General features: G+C 55.3%; 1 protein-coding gene across 1 annotated transcript in view; it reads right to left on the minus strand.

Annotated features, from left to right (window-relative positions):
* LOC119104739 (myoferlin) overlaps window positions 1–23240 on the minus strand; it is a 60362-nt gene extending 37122 nt beyond the window's left edge. The window contains exons 1-6 of the mRNA XM_037228457.1: window positions 23220–23240; window positions 11951–12036; window positions 6272–6382; window positions 3482–3629; window positions 2252–2472; window positions 549–694 (exon numbers count right to left, since the gene is read on the minus strand). Of these exons, the coding sequence (XP_037084352.1) occupies window positions 549–694; window positions 2252–2472; window positions 3482–3629; window positions 6272–6362 (606 nt within the window). The 5' untranslated portion in view covers window positions 6363–6382; window positions 11951–12036; window positions 23220–23240. The remainder of the gene's footprint in view (window positions 1–548; window positions 695–2251; window positions 2473–3481; window positions 3630–6271; window positions 6383–11950; window positions 12037–23219) is intronic.
* Window positions 23241–24787: the final 1547 nt, after the last annotated feature.

The raw sequence follows: 24787 nt of genomic DNA on the forward strand, positions 1-24787 counted from the left end.
TTCACACACGGTCCTCGGGACAAGGCCATTCGTGATCACAAAATGGCCACCACGGACGCGATTCTCGCACCACATAACACGTAAACCAAACATGAGCAGCGGGCTACATCTTTAATGGCTGCAAGGAACATCAGACAAACATGACCACATCACCAAACGTTTCATGTTGGTTTCACTTGTGAAGCTACATGCTCACACGCTTCCTTGCGGCGGACACGACTGGCAAGTTTATATTCCAGTATAACATGTATATCCCAATATCCCAGTATACATGCGCATTTTAGTACACAATGGATTACATTAAATTCCGGTACAGGTACGCATATTTCGGCCTTCCAGCCAGAGACTCCAGCTTTTATATACTTGTATCTCAAACGTCATACATGCCCCAGAAAGACACTAATCTGACATGCATATCTTAGCTCACTACAGCCCAACTGCTTCAAACAGCCGCCACGCTGAGTCGAGCCTTCGCACTAGCGTACGCGTTCGCGTTCGCCTTCGCGTTCGTGCGCGCGCTCGCGTTCGCGTTCGCGCGCGCACCATACCTGGAACTTGGTTTCCTTGTTGGGAAGCAGGTCCCGGTACCTGGGCCCCGCCCCGAGGTGTTCCAACGCGGCGCTGTACTCGGCGCCTTGGCCCATGACAATGTCACCGCTAGATGTCGTCTGGATCGCCTCGTAACTCCCCACCGCTGCCGAGCCGAGTCACAAGTTACCAAAGTCGCCAACAAGTGGAGACAGAGTCGGTGATCGCTTTCTGTGCGCTTGTAGTTTCGGGACATTTATTTTCATGTTTTGTTTTGTCAATGATTGCAAATTTCGCATAATCATCCATAAAGGCAACACAAACTCCATGTAGGCAACAAAAACGGGGCTTGTGTGGCGAATTACTTACATGCTACAGCCCATCTTTATGAGTGTGATTACCGGCCAGGTCTTCTACGGCCTGGACTGGGGACTCAAAAAGTAAACCTGATCGCGGCGCGTTGCTATTTTCAAGACGCTTTAACGGAGGACAAAGCATACGGACACGCATGCTTTGGCACGTATGCACGCATACTCATCCGTAGGCTCCCTCGAAGAAGCTGTTATGTTCAACACCCGATTCTAGACTCCAACCCTTTCAAGATTCTAGCACTGGATTCTCCCACGCCGAATGTCACGACCGGAAACCGGAATTTACTAGCAGCAATCCTTCTACAGTACATCTACGGAGTTCAAGTACACAGCAAATACGTTGGCGCACGGCAAACACGGCGAAGAATAGAGTTGACACACGGCAAAAAGCTTTGAGCGGCATCGGAACTCCAGGGGCGGTGGTGGCCGCCGCCACAAAGGCCGCGCCCGTGTTTGCAGTATCCACAGCCCGGTTCCGGGGGTGGCTGTTTCACCGTCATGTTTATTGTGACACCCGCAGGTCCCAAGGCAACGCCGGTGACTGGCGGACGGGCCAGAAACGGGCCGCGTCACAGACGTCACACACGTTCCCCCTCGTCACACAGCCATCCCAGCCATACGCGTTCTCACTCGTCAAGGCGCCCTTCCTCTTGTCACACGGCCACACCAGCCATAAGGCGTGATCTTTTGCCATGGTGCCCTCCCTCTCGTCACATAGCCATCCCAGCCATAGGCGTGATCTTTTGCCGTGGTGCCCTCCCTCTCGTCACATAGCCATCCCTGCCATAGGCGTGATCGCTTGCCAGAGCGCCCTCCCCCTGGAGTGCAGAGTGGCTTTAGTTTCGTCTTTAGCATGGCTCCCGCCAGTAGTCCCTTGACAATAGTTCGTCGCCTGGCTGCTGTCCTGAACTGGCTCTTTCCATCAGCCTCTAGGCTGGCTGTAAACATATATTTTAGCATACGTAGCTTCGCGTCGCTAACTCCCATCATCTTCCGTATCTTCCCCACGAGTCCAAGCGCTTCCTTGCCTTCCCCTTCTCCGCGTTTCATAAAACGACTTTTCTACATATTCCTCCAGCGGCCGAACCCACCCCCCAGCTGGCGCTGTTGGCGTTGCTCGCACCTTCTGCGTGTCCCCGTTCCATTTTCACCTCGAGTTTATCTCCTAGTATCTCGACCATCCCTCCCCGGTCTGTCTCAAACCCCTCACATTGTATCGCATCACATTCCCGCACCATCCCCGCGAATTCCTCCCATCCCGTACCTTCCACCTCACCACCTCACCCTCCACCCTCACCTCTCAACCCCACACCCTCCCACCTTACTCACCCCCTCCCCCTCCCACCCCTCACCTCTCGTGCCACCAGCCACGTTGGTCCCCGACTTGCTGCCGGCCGCGCCGGCGGCTGGGCCAGCCGCCGGCGCCGCCACCTTGGGCGGCGTGTACTCCATGCGCACGCGCAGCATGCCCGTAGTGGGGCGCTGGTCGTGATCCACCAGCTGCAGCTCCAGGTCCTGCGGGCCTTGGCCGCTCATGAGGTTGCGCAGCAGGATCGTAGTCTTGCCCAGCAGTCTGCCGGCCGAGCCGCGGCGGCGGGTCAGGCGAGCGGTAGGTCACGCCAGAGGTCGACAGATCCGGTCAAAAGTAGACAGGTCAGGTCACAGACCGTGAGGTCAGGTCAGAACTCGACAGGTCGGGTCAGAGGTCACCATGTCAGGCCAGAGGTGGACAGGTCAGGTCAGAGGTCGACAGGTCAGGTCAGAGGTCGACAGGTCAGGTCAGAGGTCGACAGGTCGTGTTGAGGATTCACGCCGTCGTACAGGACCAGGAATGGTGGGATGTCATGTAATGGTAAGAGGCTAGATAATTGTGAGAGGTCATGTAATAGTCAGAGAAATGGTAAGCGGTCAGGTATCCGTGGGAGTAAACTGATGCTGACAGAGCACACTGACACAAGCGGTTGTCCGTGGTCAATGTAATGAAACTGAATGCAGTTAAAACGGAATGTAACATACTATAACGCAATGGTGAAAAGCCAGAGGCGAAGATAGCCTATTGACAAGCACAATAACTTTGTTCACAATTCGCACTTGCAAACGCTGCTAGGCCATGGCAACCGCAGCCCTGTGGGCCTGTCGGGTTGAAAATGATGAAAATGAAAATCTGCGGCCAGGCCACGCCGTCTGCTGCCGGTCGGTGTGCCGCGATCGTCGTGGACGACTCGCCAAGGGGAGTCGTCAGCTGGGCGCTCAACGCCGATGTTAGTATATACTACAGAAGTATGTACTATATATACAATAGAAGTACGTGGCGAATAACAATTGTCAGCCCTCGTTATGCTGGGGAATACTGGTGAACGTATTGTTTCAACTAATATTTAAACATTTATACTAGTATTATATCAAAATGACTTGAATTTTCGATCAGAATGATTTCTGGTAACCGCGTACCTACGGCAATATCATCGACATAACCAACGCACAAACGTCACGCAACCCGAACCCGCGCTTACCACCTTGGAAACATCTGTCACGGCCGACGTGACCTTCCACCCCTACCCCCGCGGCAGCAGCAGTCGCACCTGTTGCGGCCGATATGGTCGTAGTCCTTCACCAGCATCTCCAGCTTCTCCTCAGCCGACGGCGCCTTGCCGGTGAGCTCCCATTCCAGCTTCTCGTTCCACTCCGGGTTCAGCTCGCCCTTCTTCACCGTCGTCTTCCGCTTGACGCCTGACGCGCGGAAGGGGGTCGGAGGTCAGTGACATGTCCATGGATATGTCCTGGGAGGAACGCGACGTCGAACGGGATCAAGCGTGTGACGCGCTCTGGGAAACCAGTCATTTCGGGGGCTGCAAAATGACTACGCAATGTACTGCGCACATGTACAAAGTACATTTAACGCCATGCACCATGCACAAAATGCATCACGTCAGTGCATGTACGGGCGCTCCCATGAAGTTCCGATGCAGGTCTGAGGATTCGACACGGACAGACGTTTGAGTTCGGATATTGTCTGATGTCGGGATCTTCAGCCTGCATCGACTTCATCAAGGCCTACAAACTGCGTCCAAGGTAGGTCGGAGGGCTCCACAGCTATTAACAGTGATCTTTGAGCAAAAAGAGCTTCCAGCGATTATCTCTGAAAGGAGACATCAGAATCTCTGATCGAAAAAGAGCGATCAGTAATGATATCTGATCGAAAGAGCTTTCAATCATGATCTCTGAACAACACAAGAGCCACCAGTAATTATCTCTGATCGAAAAGAGCTCTCAGTAATGATTCCCGAACAAAAAACTATCAGTAAAGATATATGGTCAAAAACAGCTGTAAGTAATAATCTTTGACCGAAAAGAGCAATCAGCTATGATCAATGGCCGAAAAAGATCTATCAGCAGTGATATGCATCGAAAGAGAGCATCAGTAATGATCCCTGATCGAAAAAGAGCTATCGGCAGCGATCTTTACTCGAAAAACGAGCTCATGGTGCGTTGGCATGCCTTCCTCGTGCGAAGATCGGTCCTCGCCTCTGGCGACTATGACACCACTCTTCTCGAGCCCCACTCCGTGCTCCATTTGGCCCGGCGCCGGTGACGTATTAACAACAACAAAACACTAGGAACGACGCCACCTAAGCGTGACACTCTGTTGAAGTGTTGTTCGTGTTGGTAGCATGGTTACAGTCAATGCCATCGACGACGATTGATCTCGGTTGCGCTGAAACTTTCAATCTGTCTGCCATGTCGGTGGCATGCCTCGACCAATGCTGCACGAAGAATGCTCGAACAAGCTAAGCCCTTGACATCTCTGGAGGGTTTAGCCATAAACCCTAAACTCTCGACCACTGCAGCAAATGAATCCCTCACGCTGCTAGCGTAGATGCTTCGCGAAAGGGCAACTGCGGCCCGTTGCTTCGCCCCATGCTCCACCCCTGCATTCACATACAGCTCGGCAGACTAGCGCCCGCCAGTGCAGTGCAAAGCCCCCACCCCCCCCCCCCCCCCCCCCGCCAGCACAGCCATGGCCCCAGAATCAAAACACAGCTCGCCCCAGCGAGAGCGCCGGGCTATTGTGTTGCCGTCGCATTCCGGCCACGTCGTCAGCTGGCCAGACCGTGGCAGCCGTCCTGCGCGGCGGGCGGGGGATGGGGGCAGGGCCAGGGGCGGTCAGTGACCGGGGGAGGGCCAGGGGCGGTCAATGACCGGGGCATGGCCAGGGGCGGTTAAGGACCGCGGGGGGCAAGGCCAGGGGCGGTCAGCGACCCGCAGGGAGGGTTAGGGGCAGTCAGTGACCGGGGGAGGGCAAGGGGCCGTCAAGGACCGGGGGGTAGGGCCTGGAGCGGTCGAGGACCGGGAGGGGGGCAGGGTCAGGGGCCGTCAAGGACCGGCGGGGGGCAGGGCCGGGAGCGGTTTGAGACCGGGGGCTCCGACAATAGCAGCCGTACAAAGCCATTACATCGGGACACGCCGTGTTTCGCAGTCAGGGTGTCTCCAATCTGTACGTGTCCCGAATCGGGCAACATCAGCAAACCAACGCCGTAATCTGTCACGGCCTGAACCGACCTAGCTGACCAGGCAGGAAAAGAGTCCAGGTCATCACGAGATGACTCACGCAGTAACCTACAGTTATACACAATAAGCTCACGGACCCAGATTAATCTAATCCTAGCGCGAGCGACTTTCATTCGCGCAACAGGGGTTGGAAGAAGGATATCTCTTCACTTGGATTCCACTGGAGTGAAAGCGGCGAAAAGCAAAGGTCTTGATGCCTGACGGCACAAATGCATTCGTTTCAAATCCGGATCTGCCGAAAAGCAGGACCTTACGAGACTGTTAAGAGGGAGTTGGAGTTTGCCTGTTTGAAGACGCTCACAGCATTTTCTAACGTGAACATGAACGTAAATCACGCGGGAAAGAGGTTATTTTACACCAACTTCACACGAACACTGGCAATATTACGGCGGCCAATCTTGCTGTCCCTCCCTCACACACTCCAGCCGTTCTGCCGGCGTCGAAACTACCCTGACACGCGACACCAAAACTATCCTGACGCCGAAACTACCCTGGCACCTGAACCAAAAAATATCCTGGCACTTGACACCGAAACTACCCTGATATCTGACACCGGAACTAACTCGACACCTGACACCGAAACTACCCCGACACCTGACACAAAACCCACCCTGAAACCTGACACTGAAACTACCCTGAAACCTGACACTGAAACTACCCTGATACCCGACACCGAAATTACCTGAAACCTGGCAATGAAACTACCCTGACACCTGACACCAAAACTACCCTGACACCAAAACTACCTTAACACCTGACACAACCAGCGCATGATCGACACCGGCGCCACTGCCGCCACTCACCTTGGAACACTGTCGTGACATAGGGGTCACTCTTCCCCACGCTCTCGGCGTTGGGGAGGTTGGACGCGCTAAGCACGTGCGCTCGAAGCATGGTGACGTCACCAGTCCGGACTGCAACACACGGATAAATGCGTCACACAGGTCCTGTCGGGGGACCTGCGACAACAGTGTAGAGCCATGGGATCGGGAAAAGCTGAGACTGTATGTGGCGACAAAGGGCGTATTCGCAGCGTGCAAGAATGTCGCATTATTCGTGACGACACGTAGAATCTTTGCCGGTCGTGTTCGCAGCGCGACACGTTTTCTGTTTACATCTTCGTAACTTTCGTGACAGTGACTGGACATGCGAGATACCAGCATTTACGTTCGCACATGCTCTGCGTGCTCCTAACACTGGAAACTGCAGATTCTGCTGTTTGGAACTAATAAAACATATTCCTATCAGCCGAGATAGGCCCCGTGCGCGCGCAAGTGGGCTGTTTTTTTAATTGAATCAGTTGTGCTTGTAGGTGTAACTTCACGGAAGCAATCTTGATTCCACGCGTCGGGCAAATATTCTACGTGACGTCACTTAGAATCTGCCGTCCGGGTCGCCGCGAACACCAAAATGCGCAGAACCCACGGGGTATGACGCCATGAATGACGTCGACGGTATAAATCTTAGCCACCTAGGTCGCTGTGAATACACCCAAGATCTCCGCGGATTTCGGTCCGTTTCCAACGTTCGGCAGCGACCCATCGCACTCTACGACACAATCAACGCTAACGCCTGCATGCGGCGCCGCAGGCCTTTCTTCAAAGGACGGCACGATTGCTAAGCCTGCTGATGCGAGCGCAGGTGGGGAGCGTCGACAACAGGTGGCGCGGGAAAGCAGATAGAAACAAAGCCTTCTCGAAAGTTTTCACAGGAATCGCACAGGCCTGGTCAACCGGCCTGTCGTATGACACCGTCACTTTACTGTCGTACGACACCGTCACCATATGACACCGTCACTTCACTGTCGTATGACACCGTCACCATATGACACCGTCACAATATCCATCATCTATCAATTAAAAATGGTGTCGCCGGTGATACGCCCGGCATGTATCAGTCCCACCCGCGTTTATGAGCGGCGATGACACTGGACGTTCGCAGGCAACGGACAGGGGTCCGATTGGGCCGCGTCAAAAGCAAGGCACCACTTCAACGAACCAGAGACGTGCCAACGAACGTGCCAACCCGTGCCAAGACGTGCCAACTCCAACGTGCCAACAAACCGGAACCAGTTCAACGCGACCGTGGCGGTCAGGGTGAGATACCAACGGATGTATCTTAAGTGATCGCAGATAGCTCAAACAGGCGATAAGCAGTTTCGCTTGTCATCAGGACTTAACGACGTACTCAGCTGTTGAGGCTATACCGCGACGCCTGCTTCTCACTCCGACAGAAAGGGGCCGACACCACGTGGAATCGAACCCCGGACCTCTGGTTTCCCAGACGCGCAGCTTAGCCACGTCAATACCGGCATCCCGGTAAGCGGTTTCGTCTCATATGATTTCAACGCGGACACGGCCTTGCGGTATTTACCTGCCACTGTCACAAGAACGCAACTTACATGAAAGCTCGGCGCAAGAACTCAGGCGACCCACTGGCATATTGACCTCAAAACAGTTCACCCCTCTCCCGCCGGTATGATGTTCCCGCGCCCACTAGGCTGGGCGTCACGACTTGTCACACCGCGTTTTTGTTGTTATTTGGGCTTAAGGGCGCGCCGACATCCTTGTCACATCACGTGCTGTCGAATATTCCTTTCGCTGCATGGGACACCATGAGTGTTACTGTGTCACGTGATAACGTAATGGCCCTATTCTGTACCACGTGGTAACCATGCCGGTTCCGCCGCAGTGTGTGTTGACGTCACGGGTTCCGCAGCACCGCGCGATGACGTCACAGGTCCCAATACACCGTGTGATGACGTCACAGGTCCCGATGCACCGTGTGATGACGTCACAGGTCCCATTGCACCGTGCGACGACGTCATAGGCCCCGCTGCACCGTGCGATGACGTCACAGGTCCCACTGCACCGTGTGATGACGTCATAGGCCCCGCTGCACCGTGCGATGACGTCACAGGTCCCACTGCACCGTGTGATGACGTCATGGGTCCCGCAGCACGGGCAGCGGCCGGTCACGAGCCGGCGCGCCGGGAAGCATTGTCTGCCGCCCACCGCGTGCTACCGCCGCCCCCGCCGCCGCGTCCGCGCGGGGCGTGCAAGACCGTGGCCTCACGAGTCCGCACCAGCCCGCCGGTGGAGGTGCAAACTCCGGGCCACCCGGCCCACACACTAAACAACTGATGGTAGCAGTGTTCTGACTGACGGTGGCAGTGTCCTGACCGACGGTACCAGTGTGCTGATCGACGGCAGCAGTGTCCTGACCGACGGCAGCAGTGTCCTGACCGACGGCAGCAGTGTGCTGATCGACGGCAGCAGCATCCTGGACGACGGCACCATTGTCCTGACCGACGGTAGCAGTGTCCTGGCCGATGGTAGCAGTGTGCTGATCGACGGCAGCAGTGCCTTGACCGACGGCACGTAGCGAGGGTAGCAGCAGATAAGGCCAGGTCGCTTATGTCAGCTTTCTGACAGAGCTAATAACTTAGAATGGAAGGCTTTATCGGCTTTTCAAGCGCTAGGGCCATTACTGTAATTAAGACTGAGGGGGGGGGGGGGGTAAGGTACCAGAATTACATCTGTCACATACCGCCATGCTTACACAAGTCACATGCCGTCAAGTCACATCTGTCACATGACGTCAAATTTGTCATATACCCAGTCACATCTGTCACATACCGTCAAGTCACAGCGGTTACATACCGACAAGTCACAGCGGTTACATACCGACAAGTCACAACGGTTACATACCGACAAGTCACAGAGGTTACATACCGACAAGTCACAGCGGTCACATACCGACAAGTCATAGCGGTTGCATACCGTCAAGTCACTGCGGTTACATACCGACAAGTCACAGAGGTTACACACCGACAGGTCACAGCGGTTACATACCGACAAGTCACAGCGGTTACATACCGTCAAGCCACAGCGGTTACATACCGACAAGTCACAACGGTTACATACCGACAAGTCACAGCGGTTACATACCGACAAGTCACAGCGGTTACATACCGACAAGTATGACAAGTAAGACAAGTGTGGAAATGTCTAAAAAGTAAATACGTGGGCAGCTTATCAGGAATTTTTCGCGCGGACAAGTTGCTACGAACAGTTATGACCTATGAGCGTGAACGTAATACCGCGGAGTATAATGGATCCAGCGTTTGCGCTACTGCAGGGGTCACTTCGGATACTAAATCCGATACTATCCCGGCACCAGGGAACATAACTCATACAAAGGCTTCCTTCATCAGGAAATAGCACAAAATATGACAGGAAAGGTCCCGCAATCTGGGTTTTTATCTGCAAGGAAATTACAGCTGCCAGCTAGCCCTCCTGCCCCCTCTATACTAAGTCCCCGCGCAAACGATGGATAAGAAGCATAAAAATAAGCAAACTTTAACGATCACTGTGATCAACGTATCTCATGTCGTTAAAAGTGTACCGGATATTTGTGCGCACTGAAAGCAGCGCATGATGAAGCCATGGGCTATTTTCCAGCGGAAATGGTAAATTGACCACGGACCCAGCGATTTAAGGCGAATCCTAACCATCGACGCAATATTCAAAACCAGACAACACGATTTCACAACTTGGGGTGCACTGACGGAGCCGTCAGCGTCAGTAAGGCATATGAGGACGGGCTTCAGGAAAATAAGGGGATCATACACAGCTCCTTGCCGCCCCGCCCGACAGAGGAAACAAGCCATCAACAGACAAACTTGCGGTCAATCACAAGACGCAAGGGACACTGTATCAAGTCTGCAAGGGACACTGCATCAAGTCTCCTTGCATAAGACATCACGTCACCCTGCACCCATTCGGCTCTAAAAATATACCAGCTTCAGAGAAAAACCGTTATACATACACACAAGCCCACCCTTTTGCTGTTTTCAACGTTACATACCAGGCAAACATCACCGAATAAACATTTACAGTCTTAACTCCACTCCGCCAATGACCGCGTTTGCTCGGCGCCCAATCAGCTCCAATGACCGCTCAATGCGAGCCAGGTCCCACCAACGCCCCTTCCAACGCCCCACCAAACTTCCGGTCCGGTCCCGCCAGCGACCACCGCAGCGCCAGCTCCGTATCAGCGTTAATCGCGCCGTCCCGTTCGCGCCTTCCGGCTGCGTCGTCTGCAGGTCAAGGTCAAACACACATACACACACACACACACCCTCCGGGACGGCGTGAAGCTAACGGCAGACGCTGACATCAAACCAACACCGGTCTGGCCACAGTCACCCCCACAGCGGCGGTGACGCCGGCAGAGGGGAGGGGGAGGAGTGTCGGACTCACGGGGGTCTGCAGCGGTGTCATGCGACAGGCTAGCTGACCGGGGTCTGTGCCGGTGCCATACGACAGGCTAGCTGATCGGGCTCTGTGACGGTGTCATACGACAAGCTAGCTGATCGGGCTCTGTGACGGTGTCATACGACAAGCTAGCTGATCGGGCTCTGTGACGGTGTCATACGACAAGCTAGCTGATCGGGGTCTGTGACGGTGTCATAAGACAGGCTAGCTGACCGGGGTCTGTCACGGTATCATGCGACAGACTAGCTGACCGGTGTCTGTGACGGTGTCATACGACAGACTAGCTGACCGGGGTCTGTGACGGTGTCATACGGCAGACTAGCTGACCGGTGTATGTGACGGTGTCATACGACAAGCTAGCTGACCGGTGTCTGTGACGGTGTCATACGACGGACTAGCTGACCGAGGTCTCCGACAGCGCCATACAAAAGTGAGGAGTACCGGGCTTGGGAGCTGAAACCGGACCTATGCCGGTGCCGGAATGACGGCAGCTTATCACAATACCCGAAGTTGTTTGGGTAGCGTGCCGTGGGCCTGGCGAGAAGATCGCACGCCTCGACTGGCGAGATCGCCAAAGGCACTCGTCAAAAGCATGACGGGCGTCAGATGTGACCTGCGACGGACACGCCTGAGATTCAGGCCTTCAGGCTATACGCCGGCGTGGAACGCCTCGATATGTCCGCTGACGTCACCTGATTGTATACTTCTAACGTGGCGTGACGGCTGTGAACTTCATGTGTTGACAGGTTACCACGCCCGCAAATGCTTCCGCCGACATTTCTTGGAGCCGCCATGACGAAAGCCCAGAGAGCTATCTTGGCCCTATCGCCGGGGCTAGTCACAGTGTATCCGAGCGATAAGGAAAGCCCTCGTGAAGCGGACCAGCTACCAATGGAGGAAAGCGGTCTTCGTCCGGAAAACTCCTGTCTACCCGGACCCTTGCTCGTGGAGGACAACGCACGCAATGGTGTGTGCGCCAATATGTCGTCTTGGGACGACAATGGTGGTGTTCTATTCGAATTCCATCGGTTCGCTTCCACTGATGTTCTCGACTGCACGCATAATCTAAGCGCGTCCCACCGCACTTTCCGTGATTGGACCTTGTCAGCAGACGAAGGTAAGGAGCACCTCATGTGGTGTTTATCGCCTCACGGTCATTTTTTAAGTTAATTAAGTAAAATTAAGCCAAGGCTAAGTCCTCACCTGCGCGGGAGTATCAAGCCGGGCCACCGGGGGTCAGGGGTCACGTGGCCGGCGTGACGTCACCACGTCCCGGCACCCGCCGCCGTCTGCAGACCGGAGGCAAGCGTCAAGGGCGAGGGCAAGACACCTGTCCCGGTCCCCACCACTTGGCTATTAGGAATTCCGATGGCGTATGGCGGGCTGGTCCCGGCCCGCGCTGTCACAACATATATCGATGAAATCAAACACGCATCTCCGTGTGTTAGAGAGACGCGACGTCAAGCGATGCGGTGCGATGATGATGTGGAAGACGGCCCGCCACGCCCCCATCTCCCGGCTCATGAGGCTCATTTGCCACGTTTGGAGTACGTGGACGCTGTCTCACATGCGTCAGTCCTCCGCTTGATACGCCATGAGGCAGTGTTCAGTTGCGACACTTGGAACCGATGACTATCGAGAAACAAGCAGCGTTTATTCACGTCTGAGCGAGTCTGATTCCCACAACCAGCGTATCGGTTCGCGCAAACGTCGACGTTGAGAAGAAGCGTACTTCCTCAGAGCGACTCGTGGTATCCGATTATTTCCTGGCCGCGACCGGGCGCTGACCAGTCCTTACAGGACGAAACCGGCATGAACTGCCTTCAACACAGTTAGAACAACTTTCCTACTCGAGAGATCCATATACCATCTACCACGGCGTTGGCATTCCCATAAAAGTGGAAAGAGAACTTCACATAATGCCGGTACGCGAGACCAGTTCGAAGTCAGCTTTCTCTCCCCATACCACCCGGATAAAGTCAGCCCGGAGACGGGAGCATCCCTTCGTCTGCTGCGATGACAAACCTAGATGTCTTAATGCCTTGATAAGTGCCGTGAGTTTATGTGCAGACCTCGTAATTAAAAGTTGCATTTCTTTTGTGAGGTATCGCAGCGCAGGGAAGTCCAAAACAGAAGCAAACATCAGCTGCAGCCACGAGAGTTCGTCGTAACGGATATATGTCGTCAATGGTAGCAAATGTGCACACCAGCGGACGCATCACAACTATCATAAATCACTTATAAGCGGCATACCGTTGCTAAACTGGATTTGCTGTCGATCGTTGTCATTCCAAACTGTTTGACTGCATCGAACAGGGACGGTAGCTTACATCGACGTAGCCTGTCGTAACTGTCCTGCTCTCGCAGCTCTCGTGGTCCTCGAAGCGACTTCCGTTGACACAAATGTGATGCCATTGTTTTCTATTCACAAAATAAACAGTCCAATATTGGAAATGATATCATGTGTGTCGCTGCAAAGAAAATACATGTCCAAGACGACAGTTGGCTTTTCAGGTCCTGAAGTGAGCTTTCGGGGTGTTTTTTAACTCTTCTCGTGCTCTTATTTGCTCGGATCTGGACGTTTGCTCCCTGCAGGCTCAGAAGCATCTACATGCATGTCACGCAATTATGTGGTCGGCGAATTGTACAGCAACAGCATTGTACAGCAGGCACCTTCTGCCTGCTTCAGTCCTGACGCAAAGAATAGCCAGACCTGCGTCTTGACGAGTGTGTGAGTGACGTGAGTGAGTGTGAGAGTGCGTTAGTGACGTGAGTGAGTGAGTGAGAGTGTGTGAGTGACGTGAGTGTGAGTGTAAGAGTGTGTTAGTGACGTGAGTGAGTGAGTGACAGTGTGTGAGTGACGTGAGTGAGTGTGAGTGTGTGAGTGTGTGAGTGTGTGAGTGACGAGAGTGACGTACGAGGAGTTCCGAGCCAGCATGAAGTGGAGAGGCGCGCGCCCGGACTTCGCCGGCGCCGCGACCTTAGCAGATCAAGCAGACGACGCAGCGGTTGCTTACACGCTGTCGATAGCTTCTGCTAAAGTAAGCAGAGCCCGAGCCGAACTACCAGGGATGACTGAGTCCGCCTCTCACGGACACCGAACCGTGTCCGGTCAGGTTTTTTTTTAGTAGAAGTTTTGGAACGAGTGCCGCTGCGACCTCCCACCTCGAGCACACTTAACACGTATTCACCGTGAATGATGCGTGCAGAAAAGACGCGAATGCGCACTTGTATGAGTGTGTGGTGTGCGTCTTTGTGGTCTGGAATCATGTGTGTGTGAGAGAGAATACGCGTATATCTGCTTGAGTTGTGTGCTTGGGCTGTGTAACCGTGTTTGGCGACCAATGCAATAGATGCATTACGAAGAGCTGAAAACGGATGGAACGTTAAACAGCCATATCCACATTATCCAACCAGCCGGGACATAACGTTAAGGGGGACATAACCTTCAGGAAAAGCTAGTGCATGAGTGACAGTGGCGATACGAATGATGTGCCAAGGCGCTGGAGCCAGTACCTTTTCAAAGGAGACGACATGCCGTATTATTCACGTACAACAACCCCGGCATACCTATCCCGTCTGAAAACTCGTCACCACGTGCCTTTCCGTCTGACGGCTCGTTCCCACGTGCCTCCCCGTATGATGACTTGTCATCACGTGTCTCCCGTCTGATGACTCGTCCCCACGTGTCTCCCGTCTGATGACTCGTCCCCACGTGTCTCCCGTCTGATGACCCGTCATCACGTGCCTCCCGTCTGATAACTCGTCCCCGCATGTCCCGCGTGTCTCCCGTCTGATTACTCGTTCCCACGTGTCTCCCGTCTGATGAATCGTTATCACGTGTCTCCCGTCTGATGACTCGTCCCCACGTATCTCCCGTCTGATGACTCGTCGCCACGTACATGCCAGCCTGGTGACCCGTCAGCGTGTGTTCCCGGCCACCTCGTCTCACCACGTGCCGCAACCACCGGGCGATCCGGTGACGCCCGCCGGCCTCACTGGGCCCAGCCCCGGCCCGCCCCCGCGCCGATGATGTCATCACACGTCAGAGCGCAGGGAGCGTGGGCGTGGGCGGGGACGGGGGGGGGGGGGGGGCGGGGCCCGGTAGCGGGTCATGACACGCCGCAGCCGACACCAGGGTCTCAGGCAGCGCCGCTGTCCGGCACCGCCTGGCGCCCCAACACGAGCCGCCACCGACCGGGCACGCCACCAGAGGAAAACTGGAGGCACGTGTGACGTCACCACACAGGTTGAGCGGTGCTCAGCTGTTGCGCATCAGGGCAGCTGTGACCGGAGTGACATGCGAGAAGAACTGCGAACTATCATCTTAGTGAATGATGGATTGCGGAGCTCCGTGGATAACGGTGAAGGGCGGATGCGGCCTGGCCTTCGGGCGGATGCGGCCTTCGCAACTTAAACTAAACCCGATAGTACTCAAGGGATGTTCGCAAGGTTTTTTGACACGAAATGCTACGGAAACAGCACGCGTACAGCTAACTGATGTAGCCTGCATACCAAGCACACCGCACTAGTCTGTTCCCAAAACAGCGGCGTTCCTTTCGCGTGGCGGGGGCGCAAACAGACCCTGGACCACGAAAAGGACGCAAACATGAAAAACGACATTGTTTAACTGCTGGCCGAACGTCCCAGCTGAACGCAACCGCACACAGCGTGTTCTCACGAAGCACGACACCGAACGGACAAACAATGGGACCTTTCAAACAACGCCGTAACGTGAGAGCACCGCACGCGCAACCGACCGAGCGATTCTGAAATCGCAAACACCAATAAGCGATTCGCAATGTTAGCGAGGACCAGCGACGCTGAATAACGCCCCAGCATCATTGCTCCCGCCCGACCCAACGCTCACCCTGCTGACGTCCAACCACGCGCAGCAGTCACCTCTGCACACACCAAAACGTCGGTCACATGTCTCATGGCATCTGCGCGGCTCTTCAGCTGACGTTAAGTACAGCTTATGACCGCATAGTGTATGCACAAAGTAAACATGTCCATTCAGCAACTGGCCGATCACTCACCAAGCCCACGCAAAAGCCCACGGTCACAAAACCGTCCACCGACGGTTCACGACAGTGTCCATAAACACTGCCATCGGCGGCATGTCCCCACCGCCCGATGCGCCGCTCACCAAGGCCCCCCCCCCCCTCCCTCCCTCCCTCACACGTCATGCGACTTCCTCTGGTGGCGCTGGTCGGGGCCCGTGCAGCCGTCAGCCGCAGAGCGGTGGCCATGCATCGGCCTTGACCGCAGACGTCAATGAATGGCCCAACGGAAGCCGGTAACGCAGGCGTGGGCCGAGGCGCCGCATAGACTGGCCGGGCGACAGCTCCAGACTGGGTGGGCGACAGTGCCAGACTGGGTGGGCGACAGCTCCAAACCGGGCGGGCGACAGCTCCAGACTGGGTGGGTGACAGTGCCGGACTGGATGGGCGACAGTGCCAGACGGGGTGGGTGACTGTGCCAGACTGGATGGGCGAAAGTGCCAGGCTGTGCGGGTAACAGTGCCAGACTGGGTGGGCGACAGCTCCAGACTGGGTGGGCAATAGCATCAGACTGGGCGGGCGACAACATCAGACTGGGCGGGCGACAACACCAGACTGGGTGGGCGACTGCATCAGACCGGATGGGCCCCTGTATCCTCTTCCGTGGCAGCGCCCTCGCAGGCCTCAGCTCGACCAAGGCGCCGTATTCCACCCGCAAAGAGATACACAAGACGGTGAAGTCATCTCGACGTCTGCAACGGTGTGAGTGTGAAGGACACTTTATAACCTCTTCCAATGGTTATAAAGTGTATAACCTATATAACCTCGGGCGGGTTTTTCATCAGCCTTGCATCAGGATCGGTGATGAGATAAAATTGAGCAACAATACGGGACTCGGACACATCATGCGGGGGGACACACTCCCGGACATCTGCCGGGACTGTGTCCTGCCTGGCCGACTGCAACACTGCTGCAATTCAAATGTCCACATCGCTCAAACCAAACCCTGAAGTACAACGAAGATACGGATCCAGAGGTAACGAACGGGCCGTCCATCCTTCGGAAGCAGCAAGCATTTTGAAAACGGAGCAGGTAAGGCAAGGAAGCAACTAGAAATAATTATGAAGCAAAGGATGACCATCCTTCTTACCTTATAAGCTGCGCAGACTACATCAAGCATGCATGGATGAGAGCCAACATGAGCAATAAACTGGAATCGCATGTGCAGGATTTATCACTTTTCAATAGCTTAATCATCGTCATGAACCGTTCAGCAGACGACCAGCGCCTGTCAAGCGTGCGGAGCGGCGTATCCCGCAGCCTTTCCGACCGGAATGCTATTCTGGTCTCTGAGTTCACTAAGGGAATTTCTGGAGCGCTCCACCCGCCTGTATCACCCGGGAGCACATCCGACACGTTCAGCCGCAGACCACACCGGAAGCTCCAACTCTCCTGCTCCACCACGTTTCCGGTCAGGGCGCACATTCCCTCACGCAGCGCGGACAGGCGAAACAAAAATTAACTTATGCTGCTGCTGGGAGGGCGCCGTGCGACGCGGCAACAATTAGCCCTGGCCCCGCTCATAACAGGGGACACAGCCACATACCAGGCATGGGCAATGGAATGAACTGAAATGAAAATTGTGTGTAGTAATGACTTATTCCAGTGCAACATCCACAGTCAACTTTTCTCGCAGCCCACACACCAACGCATTCTGGAGGCAACACTAAAGACTCGAGGAAGTCGCCATGATCAATGATACAAGTTTGTGCCAGAAACATGGCCAACGCCCTTCCCCAACCTTTTTGTCATTCCCTCGCGCTCTCAGTCCGCAGCACAGCCCAACTTGAGCTAAACAGTCGGCGTGCAATTCCAGGCTTCATCGTCACGTGGACGATATCAATGACAGTCGCGGTCTCATTACTGCTGCGTGATCAGCTGACCGGCTTCCTGGCAGAACATCAATGAAAACGCAAAATCATCATAGAAATACGTGGACTCCGGGCGCGCACAGGCAGCCCAGGACTCAGGTTTAACAAAAGCAGCCAATAGCTCACAGTGAGCGCGGGTAGCTTAGTGCTCGCTGTGAGCAGACAACCCAAGCCTTAGTGCTTACACGAGGGGCGTGGCAAACCTGACTTAGAAGTATACTCTTTCCGTGCATTACCACAAGACCACACTTAAACACTTCTGAAAAGCGCGGGAGGGAGGTGCCACTGCCCCGTGATTCATCCGCCCAGGCGCCCACTTAGCACAGGGGAGACGCAAGAATTTCGCTTATTTAAACGCACGTTATCCCCGACTGGCTGTCATTTCGGCACATCTAACGATGACTGTACAACGCATGGAGCTGCTGCAGCACAGCTGCCGACCTGCTGCAGCCACGCGACCTAGCCGCCCTGCGTGCCGCCCTCGGCCGCTGGGCCACAGCGAGGCCACGCGGGGCGTGTGAGGGGCGGACACGGGCCGGCGGCGCCCACCGCCGCCCCCGGGGCCACTTTCACCGGCGGCCCTTCACGAGAGTCGGCCCCGGCCTGCGTTCGAGCGCGAGCTCCTCTTGAGCTAGAGGGAGAGCGAGAGAGAGAGAGAGGAGGGGCGCCCGCAGCGCCAGCCGGTTGGCGGTCCGCGCACTCGTCTGGGAGGGGCGACACACCAGGTCCCCCCTGCCCCCCCCCCCCACCCAGTCGTCGTCTACCGCACTCCACACAGCCCTCCCCCCCCCCGCCCCCCGGCATGGTCTGCACTCTGTGCCACTCATGCCGGCACGTGACGGCACGCACTCGCATGCCATGCCGCACATCACAGACTAGAAACGGGACACTCAACGAGGAAGAATTAAGCCAGCGGTGGTGGCTGAGCAAGACGAACTGTGCATCCCATATGTCCTGAGATGACGGCGCAGCGAAGCCGCCGAAGCGGCTGGAATTTCTCGCATCCGTGTCACTTCCGGCTGCATGACTGCCAAACTTCCCCTGCAATGTGCTTGTGCGCACGACGCACGGCGGTGTGGCACGGTGTGGCGCACGACGAAAGCGTACACCAAGACGATGCGTATGGGGTCCACCCTCCTCCTACCACAGTGGCTCACACACGGCGGCCAATAGCGCTCACAGCACGCCTTTGGCCTCTCCCCTGGAGCCAACATCTGTGTAATCCCAACTGACACCGCCCACTAGTTCGCACGGAGCCCACGCTTTGCCAGCACCTCTAAAAATCAAACCAGCTGTTGATGACATCGAACACCCAGCGCAGCCCCGTTGCAGTCTATTCCCCGAGGCGCGCCCCGGGTGAGGGGAAATCAGCTGACGCTGGCCGGCGCTCGCTCGGTCACGCCGTGCGTCACCCCGTGGGAACCAGGTCACGGTCACGGTCACGGTCAAGGTCATGGCCATGCACTCAGGCAGCCCGCCCGCAGCAGACAGGCAGTGCGCGAGGCAGCAGTGGAGAGGCGCGATAGGCTTACAGCTGTGTGCGGGGCGATCCCACATCAGAGAATTGGAATCCAGCATTGGGGTTCCAGGCACAATTCTCGCACACTAGTACGCATAGCACACGAGTTCGAAGCATACATAGTTCGCGGTCCGAGGCCGCTAGCCACGTTTAGGAGACAAAACGAGGAAAGGCGACGGAGTGCAGTGATAACGCACGAACCACGTCCTGTGTGCTTCAGAGAGAGAGCGACACAGCCATGACGCTGGGCGGGCGTGTACGCCTGACAGCAGGCAAACACGAGCGTCAAATTAACCTTCTCCACCTCAGCGCCACAGGTCAGGTGCCATCGCGGTTCATAGTGAAAGAGCGGAGAGGCCATCGCGTCGCTTGGCCACTGTGTGGTATGTCTGGCATGCCGGCGTCACCTGTCTAATCAAGGCACCGAACTTCTGATGACGCGACTCGTAACGCCGCTTCTCCCGTCCGAACGATCCGGTTCATGAACCCCATCGCCATGAACCCAACGGCCTCGAATCTCACGGCACGCACTCGTTTGTTCTTTCGGGATGATAGCGCTGGCATTACATGACGCTTTTCTCGATCAGACGACACTGCAGATGCGGAGGGTGTCGCCGCTCTCCAGCACACCGTCCCCCCCCCCCCCCCCGGACAGTCGCCGGCACACGGTGGCCGCACAGCCACCGGCACAGGGTGGCCGGACAGCCGCTGGCACAGGGTGGCCGGACAGTTGCCGGCACAGGGTGGCTGAGCAGTCGCCAGCACAGAATGAGTCATTTGGAAACCGGCCGCCGCAGCCGCCCACCACCACCCACCGGTCCAACAGAGCACGCACCGCAACGGCTAACGCCTGCGCCGCCCGCCCAGCGTGGCATCCAGCAACAGCTACAGTCTCAGGGTACAGAATGGGATCCGGCGACAGCTATAGTCTCAGGGTACAGAACGGGATCCGGCGACAGCTATAGTCTCAGGGTACAGAACGGGATCCCGCGACAGCTACAGTCTCGGGGCACAGAACGGAATCCAGCGACAGCTACAGTCTCAGGCCAAAGGATGGAATCCAGCAACAGCTACGGTCTCAGGACGCAGTACGGGATCCAGCAACAGCTTCAGTCTCAGGGCACAGAACGGGTTCCAGGGACAGCTACAGTCTCAGGGCACGGGACCTAGGGACAGCTACAGTCTCAGGTCACACAACAAGATCCAGGGATCGCTACAGTCCCACGATTCAGAATGGGATCCAGAGGCATAAATCCCACCTGGAGATGGGGTACAGCCGCACCGACGACAGCCAGTACCAGGCATTGTCCCAATAGTGGCAACACGCCCAAGGATTCGCTGTTTTCAAAAATCAAGTGCCCGAGCAAAACGACAAACGCAACAAACTAAACATATTTACACAACACGAATTGATTGCGATGAATAAGAATACACAGCGGAACGCCCTGGTACTCCAGCCGTGTGACTCCATTCGACGTCTCAGCACTCCAGCCGAGTGATCCCAGCCGACGTCCCGGCACTCCAGCCGTGTGACCCCAGCCGACACACCGGTACTCCAGCCGTGTGACCCTAGCCGACGTCCCGATACTCCAGCCGAGTGACGACAGCCGGCGTCGCCGCGGTTCTGATAGCGTGTTTTTTTTAGTGCCGAACGTGGCGAGGAGCCGCTGATCCGGGCTCAAGGTATCTGAAAGCCCGGTCGTTGGCGCCACCACGTGATACGTGGGATGGTGGAACCGGCCGGGCCGATACTGGTCAGGGGCGCAGCCCACGTGGGACCGAACTACAGGTGTGGGATGGCAGAACTGACCTGGCCGTCACTGGTCAGGAGCACAGCCCGGGTGGGACCGAACTACAGTTGTGGGATGGCAGAGCCGGCCTGGCCGTCACTGGTCAGGAGCACAGCCCGGGTGTGACCGAACTACAGCTGTGGGATGCTGGAGCCGGCCTGGCCGTCACTGGTCAGGAGCACAGCCCGCATGGGACCGAGCTACAGATGTGGGATGGCAGAGCTGGCCTGGTCGTCACAGGTCAGGAGCACAGCCCGGGTGGGACCCGAACTACAGCTGTGGGATGACAGAGCTGGCCTGGCCGTCACTCCAGCAAAACGCCGCACGGGTAATGAAGCCACGAAGGTGCGTGCAGTATGGATGCGAGCTTTCATTACACTCAAGAGCCGTTTCGCCACACTTTTCTGCTCAGAACCACTTAATGAAGGTAATAGTTTACACAGGACAGTACAAGAGTTCATAAATGGCCAGAAAAAAACTGACGTCATTACTAACAGTTTTACTGGTTTCAAAATGTATCAGCAGAAATGGACGGTAAGCTAACGTATAAGCATGGCTTAAGAGCTTCAGAATAGCGAGTGACACCTTTTTTCCTGCAGTTTCACTTTAATCTGATTACCTTTTTTTAGAACGTGCTGGTTCTGGTTTTCTCAAGGCTTCGGGGTGCAGCCGGCACCCTGGATGAAAACAATTCCGAGTCAGCTGATGCTTGGCTCCCCATACCGGAGATGCGCCCAGGAAGCAGCTGTGGCGCAAATGTCAGCAAAATTTAAAATGGCAGCCGACATAGGTGCCACCATTTAAAATTCCCCTCTTACAAAGATCAATATGCTTTAGTTTTATAAGCATACATTCTGACGAATTAATTATTTAGAGCTTATGCAAATCAGTACCACTTTTGTCGATTACCTCTTTCCAGAATACTATCCAAGAAACGTCAACTAGCAAAAGCGAAATGTAAACAAAATGTCAAATGACAAGGCTAACTGGCAAGCTGTCATAATGATTTGTTACACAAATCATCGTATCTTATTCTGTAAACATAAATTTTGCTCTACAAAACCCAAGTTGTCTTAACTTTGTTAGCTCTATATATATATATATATATATATATATATAGCTATCTAGCTATATGTAGTATGGCGTTCTTTTCGGATGATCATTTTGTTAACAAAATGATCATCCGAAAAAACGCCAGTAGGCTAACGCCGCCCATCAAGTATACATTGAAGTTTCGGCCCAGATTTATCCAGCGTTGCTATCACTTTCTACTCTCTGTCGTTCACCTTTATCGCGCACATTTCACTCAACCACCGCCAGCACAGTACACATTCTCGGAGCACCGTGGGCGCGTGAGCGAACGCACACGGCAACGCCCCGGTGTGGGCTGGAGGAAAGCCCGGCGCCCACTGTTCCGCAGAACAGGCGTGTCGCTGCCACGCGCTTTCCTCTACGTTTGCAGACTTTTTGAAAAGACCTGATTTTTCGTGCAGACAGACGGAACCCGGCACATGTAATAAACCAAAACCAAAGCTGCGTACCAAAGCCGAACGACCGAACCAAAACGCACCAAACGTGCTGAAACGCAACCAAGCGTAAGACGTAAACGTGAACGCACCAGAAAACGCACAAATGCTGGACGACCAGATAAAAATGTACCAAACGTACCGAAGCGTACCAAAAGAAAACGTAAACGTACCAAAAAGCGTGCCAAAGCTGAACAAGGTCATTCGAGAGGAACAAACGCTTCGAAGGGCGCCCAGCTATGGTTGCGCTGGCGCGCGGCAGGATCTCCAGAAGCAGCAGACGCATGTTGTCGCACCCACGTGCACGGACAAACATCAACGCCGCCGGCTGAGGTCATGCTAAAGGTGTGCAACGAAGCTTACACATGAAGGAAAACATTCCACTGCTACTTTCTCGATGCCACCACCAACAGCTGTTCGTAATTGCAACGCCTTGAACGGCAGGGTCTTCGCGTCACGGGCTAATTCGGTAAAGGAACGTCGCGACTCTGACGTGCACGGCTTGTGATAGTTATGCAGTGGCCTTTGTCATCATGACTCAGCGCTGAGGCGTCTTATGACGTTCGAGATTGCTCAGAGAGGTTTTTGCTCTCAGAAAATGCTTACATTTTTCATTCTCACTTCTAGAACTCGGCAAAAGGCTCTTGGTATTCTAGTTGAATTGCTGTTCTCTTGTCCACGGACAGTCGAATCCAAGGCTCACCTCGTTATCCATCTGAAGTGCCCGTTAAGACAGTTCACAGGAACCCGATAAACCTGGGACGACACTGGCGACATCTCGGGCTGGGCCTTCCCAACGCAGTCTTCCTACCAATCATAGCTCTGACACGGAACGCGCATCGCGCCTGTTGATTGGACCACGCCGGACGTTTCAGCACGCCCTGGAGTATGTCATACCTGTACTGAAGCCCAAGTTCCATATACGCCCGCCCCCCCCCCCCCCCCCCCCAGGGACCACGATAGAAATACGATGATCTTGTAAATAAAATAAAGAAATACGAAAGAAACATGATGCTTTTGGGGGCACTTCAGCGGCTTGGGCCGCGTTACGTCCCCATGTAGAATAACCACCTGTCACCGTGCCCAAAGCGCCTCGCTACCGTCGTCTTCCGTCAGCGTTCCCATACGCCTGCCGTATTTTCCATTAATGTTGGCCCACACGAGCGATCTCTCGGCCACAGGTGAACACACATCTAAGGCGTGGGAGTGCCAAAACCAATTTTGAAGTCGATTCTTTCCATGCGTCACCGTAAGGTTAACGTTCAGCATTCTCCGAAAGCGGATGGTCATGACACTTGTGGACGCCGCGTCCCCCCGCCTTTACTTTTGGACAGCGCCCTTTGGAGCAGCACAGTAGACATTCTCGGAGCACCGTGGGCACGTGAGGGAACGCACACGGCACGCCCGGTGTGGGCTGGAGGAAATCCCGGCGCCCACTGTTCCGCAGAACAGGGCGTGTCGTTGCCACGCGCTTTCTGCTACGCTTCGCAGACTTTTGAAAAGACCTGATTTGGTGCAGACAGACGGAGCCCGGCACAATGTCACAAAACGAAAACCAAAGCTGCGTGCCAAAGCCGAACGACCGAACCAAAAACGCACAACACGTGCTAAAACGCGTTAACCTTACTTAAAGCGCGTTAACCTAACGCGCTTAACCAACTAGCAAGTGAGCGTTACCGCCAACCTGCTAATCGTCCTCTTCAGTCCTGATTCTGCCCCGGCTACCTGCGCGCTTCTTGTCACGAGATCTGCCAGAGCAACGGGATGAATTATGGCCGAGGACATCATGGAACGTACTTGAAACTCCAGGTCCTGCCCTTCGCTTTCAGACGGTTAAGTCGCTTATAATCGCCGTGGCCGGAGGATGTTGTATGACGGGTGTAACAACGGCCGCACAGCCCTCCTTCAAAACACGCGCGGTTCGAGGCTTCACCATTCAAAGATATTCGCTCCGGTAGTTTTCCCGCAACAATCTGTCTGGGCACTCTCCTCCCATGATTACCACGGAAACGCCCTCCCCTTCCTTCCCTTCACCTCCAGACAGTGTATCAGTGTTATCACTCACTGCTCAAGGACTCCGGGAGAAGAATGCACGCTATGTCACGCTGAGTGCCTCTCGCCGCACGAGGACGAACAACGGCGCTATCGCCGCCTCAATCCCCCGCCCGCGCCGTCCCACCACGTGACCGCCGCGGCCGGGTCGACCCACGTCCCACCACGTGACCGCCGCGGCCGGGTCGACCCACGTCCCACCACGTGACCGCGCGGCCG

This window comes from Pollicipes pollicipes, unplaced genomic scaffold, assembly GCF_011947565.3.
Source record: "Pollicipes pollicipes isolate AB1234 unplaced genomic scaffold, Ppol_2.1 Scaffold_6052;HRSCAF=7182_pilon_pilon_pilon, whole genome shotgun sequence".
In the NCBI taxonomy this organism is placed as follows: domain Eukaryota; kingdom Metazoa; phylum Arthropoda; class Thecostraca; order Pollicipedomorpha; family Pollicipedidae; genus Pollicipes; species Pollicipes pollicipes.